Below are 12096 nucleotides of genomic sequence, written 5' to 3' on the forward strand. Positions count from 1 at the left end.
AAAAAAAAAAAAAAAAAAAAAGAAAAGAAAGAAAAAAGGAATCAAGAATAGTAGGATTTCAAGCACTGATTCACCACAAAGGTGTTGGGGACTGAAAAGGAGAAAACCCAAGATGATGAACAAGGGTTGATCCCTGTACGGGCCATTCACTTAAGAGCTGGACTTGATGATCCTTGTGGGTCCCATCCAACACAGAATATTCTGTGAAATCCAGGAAATTGCTCCAAACACACTAAGAAGGCATAAAATCTGATGTCTGACAGTTATTTCTGCAGAAATTTAAGACAGAGGGCACAAGTCATTTATCTGAAGGCCACAGATGATGCCCAAAGTGAAAAACCCAAACCCAGGAGGAAGAATAGAAACCCAAGCAACCTCCATCATACCTAAAGCCAACATTTAACATGGAAGAGTGCCAAGGAAGAGAACAGGCAGCCAGAAGTAGTATTTGAAAAGCCCTCTAAGAGCAAAGGGTCAGCTAAGTACCTGCACAGCCAGCACCTGCTGAACTCTGAATCCTATTCTGCATGCTGCAAAACTTCCTAAAATTGGATTTCTGAGTCACAGAAATATCCAGAGAAGCGGCCACAGCACCAAGCCTGACAAAGGTCAAGAAGCTTTTGGATGACCCTGCCAGGCACAGGGTGTGACTCTTGGGGATGGGCTCAATGATCCCTGTGGGTCCCTTCCAACTTGGCATATTCTGTGATCCTACAACAGCACCTGATGTTCCCTATGGCTTGATCTTACTCCTAAAACCACCAACCAAATGCCAACTCACCTCTGCCAACTGCACCAAACCTCCCTCTCTCTACCTTCTGTGCGACAGCCTTCGGTCATCCACCTTTCCACTCCCTCGAGAAGATCTATGACAGTATTCATACAAGCTGCCTTTTTCTAAAAAACCTTTAAGAATTTGACTCTCATGCCCAGGAGACAGCAAAAAGCTGTGACTGTGTCTCAAGTTAACAAGAGCCACGTACAAAAGCCCGTGCTGAGGGTTTGTACCCACCTTTCTCCCACCAGGACACGTTTCTTCTTCGGCAGGCACGCTGGGTTCTTCTCTGGCTTTCTTTTCCTCCTCTCCTGGTTCTTCTGCATTGTCTTTTGGATGCTCAGCCAGTTCTTTGCTCTCCAAGGCTTCCAGGTCTGGCAGACCTCGACACTGCAGCCACAGCGGGGACACGTGGTCGTAACGGGTGTGCAAAATGCGAACGGCGGCGCTGTTCAGAACCAGGGACTTGGGAACATCAAAGCCGTGCTGGGCATCGCTGAACACGTGAGTTTTGAACCTGGGAACACGAATTAAAAACCAAAACAGACCCTGGTAAGCAAGACTGGCAGCGTTTATTTTTGTGTATTTCTTCAGAAATGCTCAGATCTGTTTTGAGATTTGTTGCGCTGCCTGAGGGACAGAGGGGGATGCCACGACCGACAGCTGTCTGTGAGACCCTCCCAGCCAAGCCACTGCTGCACTAAGGGCATCAGGAGCTGCCAAAATAATGCCTGGACAGGATGACAATGAGGCAGAATCAGATGGCAGTTCCTCTATATAGCACATTCCTGGTAAAGCTCATTTAACAGGTAAACCCTACAGAGGTGACGCCACCAGCTGTGTTACATCAGCCTCAACGCCCTCCAAAGCAATCCAAATAATATCTATTTTTGGATAAGATCAGCTGGCCACAAGTTCTAAGAATCTTCTGCTGAAGCCACATGCAGTTTTTAATTATTGGCTGAGTATCTGAAGTGCATCTCTGTGCTGAACAAAAGGCTTTAACACCACCCCAAATGGGCTCTTCCTGAAGGTCAGTCTGATGTTGCCCAGGACTCAGCCCACTAGTTGCTTACAGCAACAGGGCCTGAGTCAAGGTAAAACCCTTTTAGTAACTTATTCCTCATATTTGTGCTGTGGAAACAGGCAGTCTGCTCAAAAATCTCGTTTTGAAAAGGACACCAGTTAAATGGCAACCTAATAAAAAAACCAAATCTCAGCTTCAGAACCCACTCTGGAGCATCCCACGCTCCAGAGTCTTTTACCTAACAGAGAACTGAGCACAAAGCACCACCAGTCACTGCTTTGCAAGCCATTGTAACAGCTTAGAAAATATTTAATGCATCAGCAAGAAACATCCCCTTCCAGAGGAATTTCAATTCTCTGCAAGGGTTTTTATTGTTTTTCTTCAAAATTTGTTCTGGCATTAACTGGTTCTACAACAGCATTTTAAGAAACAAATTTATATACATACATGTGTATAAAAAAGATCATGAAATTGGTTCTTGGTATTTACTCAACTTGGGTAGACAAGGCCAGGCCTCATTTCAGATTAAGAATTTCAGGGTGCTGTACCTTACTTTCTTCTTCAGATTGACCCAAACACAGAAAGTAACATTTTTATCCTTTATGACTGCCTGCATATTTCCAGTTTCAGAATCTTCATACATACTAGCTGTCTACAAAGAAAAAAGCCAGTTAAATAATATTTTCTTCTTATTTGTATCACTTTGATTTACTTGCATTTACACTTGAATGAATAAAAAAACCCAAAACATGTAAGAATGAAAATACACCAGACCAAGCCCAGCTGTGTTGTATTTACACTAAACCACAACAGTTATAAACTCAAATTTCTTTGCTAAAATTAAAACTATGTTCTTTTTGTCCATCTAACTTCATAAATTCTGTCAACCAATTATGGGTTCTGACATTATTACCCTCGATGGCACTGCCTATCCCTCTTAATCATGTGCCCTCAAAAATACTCCTCAGGACAAGTAATGAAAAAAAGGCCCCCAAAAAAGACTTAATAGGCAACAATCGACTCCTATCAGAGTCATAGCACAGATTATTTTACCATTTAATCAATATAAAACCTGTGAAATGATAATTACATTAGGAGTTCAATCCTAATCTCAGTAAAGGCAATCAAGAATTTGGCTATGAATATACAACTGGTTCACTACTTCCTTTACTCTTCCTCCTGTTTTTGTTTCCTCTGGCAATATTCTTTTGCTGAACATGCTTATGTATATATATGATTAATATACTTGAAACAGCGAGATCACCACCTATACATGCAACCGAGAAAACTGACTCCTGAGCGCATTTTCATTTTTCTTATTTTAATAATCCTCACTCTTCCCAAGATCTTGGTTTAGAAAATATTTTAGTCGCATGAATTTGTGTTAAAAAATGGGCACAAGGTAACCTTGTGACCTGCTTTTCACATCTGCAATTTCTTTTCGTAGAGTCGACTCATTTTAATTAAAGTCAGCGAGGCAAAGCAGGAAACAAATTTCATACAGCAACCCCCTTGCTTCCAACACCTCCAAATCTCACCACAATTTAATCTTCAGTGACTTAATGATGAGAAGTTCAGATTCCCAGGAGTGCTGAAGAATTCCAAGCCTGGTGTGTGCCACACACACGACTTGGAAACTCGAGTGCTAAATTTGGAAAGCCACAGACTCAGACTCTGTGACGGTCTGAGACTCAAACATGGGCACTTGCCCACATCACAAATTCAAAGCAGTCCATCCTACTCACTTTCAGCAGCTGCTGTGTAGCTTCATTGTACTTCTGATGAAGCAGATTCTGCAGTTCCACAATAGATTCCTGGTACTGGACTGCTTCTTTTGCTGTCACCTCACTGGATGGGGTGTCCATTAAAAGGAGCTGCAACTTCTCAATTAACTAGAAGACATTACGTGTGGGAAAAGGATCTCTGTTTTGACACCACTCTTAATGTACTGTGTCTGTTCTGTCATAAAAAATGAGGCAAATTTGCTTCCTTTATACCTCAAAAAAAAAAATCTTAGTTACAGTCTTTTTTTATTATATCTCTAGGACATTGTGCTAAGACAGCATTTTTCAGCTAGACAGTCAAAGCGCTGGAAATTCCAGGCTCAGGTGTGTGTCTGCCTTCATTCCTCTGATCCAATTCCTTCATTCCTTAACCTGTGGGCTGTGAAATCTCAGCTTACAACCACAGATCATTTATTGACCTGGACTGATCATACAATGAAGCCTTCTGATCCAAAATGAGTTTATTTTTGCAACCGTTGTTTTTCTGTAGCAATGATCTCAACTGTGAAACCCCAAATAAATAAATAAGCAGAAAGGCATAGAGAAGTTACGTTTTGATGTAATTATTATCAGAAAAATCCTTGCCAGGAGGAGTTATCAGCTGAAATTCTTGGAAAGGACTAGCACAGACAAAGGCAGGATGTGGAAGGTGCAAATTGTGGCACCTAACAGGAATTGCTAGATAGGAAATACAGCTCAGAACCAAACCAGCTCAATAAAACCTGTATTACACATGGAGCTTTCAGCCTCAAATTCTGCAAGACCCCATTTAACTTCCTGAAGAAGTCAGCATTATAAAGTTATATAGTTATATATATACTCATAAAGTTAGCACAAAGGAAAATTAACCCCTAAAATTCTAATCGAAATGAAAATAAACCCCTACATTTACAGAGTAGGCCCCAATTGCTTAAAATTGCTTCACGAGCCATCAAGGATTGGCAACCATCAATTTTGGGAAACCCTGCTCTTACATGGTATTTTTGCTGGCTCAAGTCTTACACAGTGGGGCTGCTGCCCACCGAAGCATTTATTTAGGACATGAGCTTTATGTGCTCTGCCCTCAAGGTTGTTTAAAGTGGAAGGGAAGATGGATGTCGGGATGCTGGAGCTCAGAGTAAGGAACGCTGCACTCAAACCCCCGAAATTCAAATTTAAAGTCAATAAACAATTTCTTGAGGGCGAACAATCAATCTGTAATGGAAAAAAAAAAAGTAAAAACTGAAGGAAAACTTTGAGGTTTTGAAGGTTACAGCCACAAAAAAAAAAAAAAGGAAGAAAATAGTTAGAGGGAGGAGACTGTTAGGGATATGATGAGTTGAAACCAAACTACACCACTTTAACACTTACATTTAGCACCTGTTCCCCCTTCTCCATCACAACCTGAACGTCCTCATCTCCCTCTTCACGCCACAAGCTCATGAAGGTGTTGATTTCCTGGGGTACAGTTGGGTCAGGAATTCCATCACAGCTGAGGTAATGCTCCCACTACAAAAAAAAACCCAAAAAACAAGGAAAAGAGGATGCAGGTACGAGGTGCAAGGCACTATTGATATCATAGGAAAAAGGGGGGTTCTGGAAGACAATTACAGTGACACACTCACACCTAAATGCATCCAAGTGGGATTCCAGCACCACTTGGCCTGTCCCTACGCCAGCAAACAAATGGCCTACTTTGATATTAATGTTTAAAGATAGTTCTGCCCACCCAGCACCTGCTGTTTGGGCTTATTTATCACTGGTTTCTGTTCTCCTGGGCAGAGTTTGCCTACAAAAGCAATTATTTCAGCACCTGCCACAAATGAGGGGCTGAAAGAATAAATGGCTGAGAGCATAAAAAAGGAACCAGCGCAGGGGGAAGAGGCAGATGGTTCTCAGGCCAGGTGATGCCGGTAGAACTGAAAATTCCTACGCTGGCAACAACGCTGCTTAAGAGCCTCTACTCCAACATGTTTATTCCTCCTTTCTCTGCCTCTAATGGAGCTTTCCTCCCCCTTACCAGCCCAAGTTGAACTCTTACAGAAACCTCTGGGGCCAATGTTAAATCCTAGATTAGGGTTGTGGGGTTTTTTAAATAATTTTATTTTCAAATCAATTATTGTTCGGTCTTATAAGTGGTGGAAAGAAAAAAATTAGTGACAGACTAAACCCACTTAATGCTAAACATAAGCCTAGCATTGGCTCATGGGATCAATTTATCACCTATAATGTAATTTTTTTCATCCATATAATAGGCTATTAAGGAAACATTGCCTCCCTGTTTGCTGTGAAGATTAATAGCACCCTGTTACTGAAGATTGCATTACAAAGTAAAATGGACCTTTTAAAGCAAAAACATTTGTATAATTGCATTCCCAGCCACTTCCACAAGCATTTCCACTGACTTCTAAGAAAGCAATAGTAGGTGAGTGCTGAGTGCCCTGGAAACTCCTGTACAAAAGACTGATCAGTCTTCAGTAATTAAAATATCTGATTTCCCTTTTTTTTTTTTTTTTACATCTTTGCACTTAAAAGAGAGCTTCACTTTCATCACCACATCCTTAAAAAGAACAGCACTTGTTCTCTGAGGAAAAGGATAAATGCTATGATAGATTGTAAATATATCTGTTCATCTGAACTGAAATTCTACAGAAATCCATGTGGAAACTCAGCGTTTGATGATATTACATATCTCTTTTGCCCTAAATATTGTTAACAACAGACTAACACAAACCCTGGTACTTGCCAAAATCTACAAGTATTTTCTCAGAAGATTTATTTTAAAAACAGTCATTCTATTTTGCCCTTACTTTTGAAAACAGAAAATTTTAACGTTTCTCCTTCCAAGAAACACTTTTGGAATCATCCACAAACGGCAACTGGCAACGATCACAAGCTGTGACAGGGAAATGACAACTGCACTTAAGGAAAAAATGGTTATTGCATATAAAGAAAAATGAAAAAGTGGTAAAGCTGTCAAGGTGGCTGCTTGAAGACACTGTGGTATGTATGAACAACCTTAAAATTGTCAAAACCCAACTGAGCACCTTAATAAAAACCTCAGAGTTTGCTCTGCCTGGTGCAGGAGGCTGAGCTACATGAATTTCAGAAGTGCTCCCTAACATGATTTATCCTATGATTCTAAATTTGTTCTGCAGAGGCTTTAAGAGGATTAAGTGATAAACAGGACAAAGAGAAAAACCCTTCTGGCCACAAGTCCATTTAACCTCACCTGGAGCCAAACTGACCAAATTTCACATTATTGGTACTGAGTGATGGGTCTGCAAGACGCATTTACACAAAAGAAATGTTCTACCACTGTATTTCTATACCTTACTACTTAAAATTTAACTTTACAGGTACATAACACCATTGTGTGACAATTCAACCACTCCCCTAAACTGCAGATATTGACCCTCAGCTGCATTTTCACATCTCCAGCTCTGAAGTTTTGGCCAATCTCCCACTGAAACAAATGTCAATTGTCCCAAAATCTATTAAAAAATATTTAAGCCCTAGTAGAGCTTTTTTGGGGGAAATGTTTAAAAGTAAAATGAATTAAATAAATAGGAAAGAAAGGAAGGACAAGGGATTTTGGCAAGAAAAATTACCTTTTCGTGTTCTCTATAATCCATTTTCCACTGCTGTGCAGACAGAAACTTCTGTTCCAGTGAATTAAGTTCTGCTTGTTCAGACTCCTTTTGTTCTTGGTACTGTTAAAATACATACATATATATATATATATATTTGTCTCTCAAACAGAGTTAAATATTTGGCTTAGGTCTTACAATTATTTTACATAAAGCAAACAAATATTTGGGATATTGGACCGATATATTATTTAAACAAATCCAAACACCGGTAACTTGTTTTTTTTTAATGAAGCATTCAATTGGGAAGACTCTGGTAGTTTGCAATATGTTATTGTAATCACATTTGTTGCCAAGCTGAGCCACACAATAAACATAACGTGTCGTATCATTGTTAACTTCTCTCTTGAACAGCTTCCCTACCACCATCCTAATGAGAGTTGCTAAAAAATGTAAGCATAAGCTGGAAAAATGTGTGCAAGATTATTTGATTTTTTTTTCCCCCTTATAATTTCTATTATTTTAAGTTCATCTTCTCCCTAGGGGAACAACATAATCTACGAAGTACAAAAGGCATAGGCAAGAATGACTTTTTCTTAAAAAAATAAGAAAGAAATATATCTGTTGTAAATGTCTTTTTTTCTTTGAAAACAGAAAAAAAAAATTTAGATATTACCAGTCAGTTTTTGTTCTGAATTCTAGTCTTATCAGAAAATTAAATATAAATAGTCTAATACACCCACATATATACACACACAAATCACTGTATCTGCCCCAATATGTAACCAATTAAGGAATTTATACCAATACTTTCTTGCTGCAGCTGTACCAAATATAATTATGGGGAACACAAAAAATACATTCAGTTGAAAGCATAGTGGAAAGGGGGAAAAAAAAAGGGGCTTTTATTCAAACTGGTATATCACATATCACAAAAGTTCATGTATTTAAATGCACCAAAACCAGGCAAGACTCTCTCACATATTTTTCTAAATCAAAGCAACACTAAGCCAGATATTTGCTTAGTGAAAGAGGAAAAAAAATCAGCATAATTTTCTTTGACTTCACATGCACTATGTTTCATCACTAATCCAGCTCAGCACCTCCTCAATTTGTGGGATCTCATCTCCCAGTGCCTTGGCTGGATTTTAGGACTAATGTTAATCCATGGAAGCTGGAAATTGTCCTCTCTATTGTTCCCAACAGTGAGTACAGGAAGAAATTAATTCCTATTCTCTCACTAATGTTTTACAGGCCTCATCTCAAGTTTAGAAATAGGATTAGCTTTTTTCAGTGAGGACAAACTAACTTTTGCCTCCAGCCTTGCCATGAGTTCCCGATGGAGTCTCTCCTTCTCAAGTCTTGCTGCTTCTTCTTGTTCAGCTTCATCTGAAGATTGGGAAATAGATCAAGAGCATAACTGTATTTTGCTTCATCAAACCAGGCAAGTGATTTTGTTATTAACTGTAAGGACAGAACAAGCTTCAAACGAGCAGCGTGAATGTTTAGCACTCCCACGAGTCAAATTAATTTGAATCACAGCATTAAAACACACTATCTACGGCACTGCCCCACCAGCCTGTGATGATACAAGTGGAGACAAGACAAGGATCAACAAGCCCTCTTTTTCCCTACAATTTCAACCTGTTCACTGAAATCCTCGTCAGGATCAGCTGCTCCCCATCCCAGCAAAGCTTCTCTTTGCTGCCATAAGGATTAGAAAGTTACAGAGGATGTGAAAATTAAAATCGATTTCAACCTCTAAGCCTTCAGCCTGAGCAGGAACATCAACCCAGAGGTTCCCTAACAGAGACCTGAACTTCCCCACCTACTTGGAAATCATGACAAGGTTATCAGTGTTGCACTGAGGTGAGAGCAACAGCAGTTCCCAAACCTGCCTGAGCTGCTGCTCCCACCCACAAAGGGCTACTGGTGATCAGTAAGCACTCAGTAGCAGTCACAGCACGCCCAAGCCCCCACCAGGATGAATTAATGGCAAGTTAATTCTTCCCAAGTTCCTAACTGCAGGAGAAATAACTAGAGGAGAGTTGATTGCTCTGATGGGAAACTGAGAAGTGGGGTCAACCAACACAGAATTTGGCTCACACCAGAAAACAGAGAGGACCCACCCGTGTTTGTGGAACAGAAATATCAATTCACATGTAGCTCAAAAAATGACTTCCTGCACATTTCTTTAAAATAAATTACCTGCCCATCACCATTCCCTATAAATGAAGTGCACAATACCTCCCTCAGTCAGCTTCTTCCCTTCCTCTTCTTTCTTTTCAGCTTTTTTGCCACCAGGCTTCATGTGTGCAGTAAATTAAAAGAAAAAAAAAAAAGTCAAGTGTTATTTTAATACATTTTGAGAGGTGCATAACTCTATAAATTTGCCCTTCTAATGTGATCCCTGAATTAATATTTTAAACTCTCCACACATTGAATGAAACCCCCAGAATGGCAATAAACATGCTGGATTCCATTTTATTCTCATTTTCATTATGTAATATATGTTCTTACAATTAATATATTATTCTATGCTAGACATATCCAAACATGGCCACAATGGGAGAATACTGTTTTTAATGTAGAAATTGAATAACAGGTAGACTGGCTAAGAAAGTAGATGTTATAACTTCAAATATTTTGGGAAATACTGGGAAATGTATTTTGGGGCAAGTCTGGCATTTAGAAGCATCTAATTCAGAAGACAAGCAACAAAGAGTTCTCTTTTCTGTTATAAAATCCTCACTGCAACTCCACACAGTCCACTATTCAACCTCTGGCCTAATCCTAGAAAAAAAAATGTATTTTAAATTTGGATTTCTCAGAAATCAGTGTATCAGTTCTTTGAGGTCTGGGTATATAGTTGATAAAAATAAAAGGCAAGGCAAATAACACGCAAAATCTACTGTCACGTAACAGATGAACCAAAACAGAACACTGACTTTTGTCCTGTAATTCACAGCATTCACAGATTTCTTATGGATGATACACATAAAAATGTGATAACTGGATCCAAGCTGCAAAATTAATTCACAGACAACATTATTGTTTACGAGTGGGGCAAATAAAGCTATTTTTTTTTGACACACGAGGAAACAAACCACGATATTCCACATTGTTTCCTCTACATGCTGGAGCCTAAGAGCGACAGCAGCCTGAACTCAGGCTGAAAGGCAAGGTATTGATGAAAAAAAAAAATACACCAAGAAAATACATCCTGATCCTTTTTCACGCACGAATCGTGTTACAAATGCTGTTATTTCAGACTCTGATTCTGATTTCACATATAAATAACTACGTGGAGAGCTCTTCACTTTACACTACTTTGCATGTAAATACATAGATAAGGGTAACTTTGAATACAGAGCTTATCACGAAGCTGGAACACAACCAGTAGTAACAATTTAGTGCCAACAACACACACATACCCATCAGAGTTTGAGGGCATCTCAGCACATTTGTTACCAAAGCATTTCTTTGCAAAATTATCCTGAAATAGAATCAGTAAACCCCACAGTCCTACTCATTAAATTTCAGGGAAGAATCAGGGTTTTTTCACTTAAACAAACAAACAAATAAATCTTTGATGACTTTAAGTGAAAAAGGAAATTTGCCTGTTTCAGTTACTTGTAGTCACTTTTTACTCCATTTCTTTTCACATTCTTATAACAACATAACACTGACAAGACTGAGATGGTGGGGGGTGGATAAATTCATTATTATCAAATTAAGAATAATCCATGGGATGAATTTATACAATCTAGTTCCTCCTTCAAATTCAATTAACCCTGAACAACTGTCTCAAGGGAAAAAAAAAAAAAAAAAAAAAAAAAAAAAAAAAAAAAAAAAAAAAAAAAAAAAGGCAGATTAAAAATATAAATGCAACAATGAACTAGAGCATGTTTCTGCCTACCTACCTTTTTTTTCGATTTGGGACCCTAAAGGATCAGGGGGAAACAAAAAAAGAAAGTGAACGTCAGAGAATAGGGTATCAACTGTAAAAGAATAATTAGAAAATACAACTACTCAGTAAAATTAGATGAGGTTAACTATTGAAAAACTGTAATGACTGTAACTTCAGTACTGCAGAATATCAGCCACCAACACATGACTACAGACCCTCGTAATTTATCAGGCTAAATTACCCCTATGATTTAAGAAGTGACTTTACTTATTCTCACAGTTAAAAAAGTGATGCACGTGAAATATGTATTTTAGGGTAGGACCCAGTTTAGTAAAATGTTTTTCCCAGTATTTTCTGAACTCATCGAATGTCACCGTGTGCCGATCCAAATAACACTAAATTATAACACTGAATTACATCGTGCGATGCCACAGAAACACCACCGAGTTTTTCCGCCATCAGCCGGGGAACCGCACCCGGAGAAACGCAGTTCGGGGACTTCCCCAGACAACTGCGAGGAAACGAGAACAGCTCCCAGAGTGCCAGAACATCCAGCAGTAAACCATTTCTTTACCAATTTAACCTTTCCCGGCCCGAACGCCGCCCGGTGAACTCGCGTGACCGCGGGGCCATTAATGACCCACGCGGGGACACAAAAAGGGGAGGAAGGAGCGGGCAGGCTGAGCCTGGGAGGGATGAGGTTTGTCATCACCACGGAGCGGCCGTGGCGACAAAGCCCGAGCTCCCTCCCAAGCCGGGTGTCACGCCGGGAAATCCACAACAAACCACGGCACGGCACTGGGGACTGCAGGAAAAACAAGTGGGGGGTTTTTTTGCACTCTTAAATCTTTTTTTTTTTTTTTTTTTTTTCCCCCTCCACCATATACCTTCGGATATACATTTTCCCACGTACTTCAGATGATGAGCAGCACTCCGGTCCGGGGATGACCCCACCCCACCACCTCCTCATTCCCACCACCTGGCCCTTCCCGTCCCTTCCCGTCCCTTGCCCGCCGCACCATGAGGCGGTG

General features: G+C 39.8%; 1 protein-coding gene across 3 annotated transcripts in view; it reads right to left on the reverse strand.

Annotated features, from left to right (window-relative positions):
• CASC1 (cancer susceptibility 1) overlaps nucleotides 1-10886 on the reverse strand; it is a 19971-nt gene extending 9085 nt beyond the window's left edge. The window contains exons 1-7 of one of the 3 annotated variants that reach the window (XM_027904886.1): nucleotides 9403-10885; nucleotides 8465-8544; nucleotides 7177-7278; nucleotides 4937-5074; nucleotides 3548-3694; nucleotides 2351-2454; nucleotides 1013-1292 (exon numbers count right to left, since the gene is read on the reverse strand). In XM_027904886.1, coding sequence (XP_027760687.1) covers nucleotides 1013-1292; nucleotides 2351-2454; nucleotides 3548-3694; nucleotides 4937-5074; nucleotides 7177-7278; nucleotides 8465-8544; nucleotides 9403-9466 — 915 coding nt within the window. In that variant the 5' untranslated portion in view covers nucleotides 9467-10885. Of the gene's footprint in view, nucleotides 1-1012; nucleotides 1293-2350; nucleotides 2455-3547; nucleotides 3695-4936; nucleotides 5075-7176; nucleotides 7279-8314; nucleotides 8439-8464; nucleotides 8545-9402 lie in introns of those variants that run through there. The other 2 variants (XM_027904888.1, XM_027904889.1) reach the window with 2 other exon arrangements.
• Nucleotides 10887-12096: the final 1210 nt, after the last annotated feature.

This window comes from Empidonax traillii, unplaced genomic scaffold (assembly GCF_003031625.1).
Source record: "Empidonax traillii isolate 1590-97213 ecotype Southwest subspecies unplaced genomic scaffold, ASM303162v1 scaffold1099:size633499, whole genome shotgun sequence".
In the NCBI taxonomy this organism is placed as follows: Eukaryota; Metazoa; Chordata; class Aves; order Passeriformes; family Tyrannidae; genus Empidonax; species Empidonax traillii.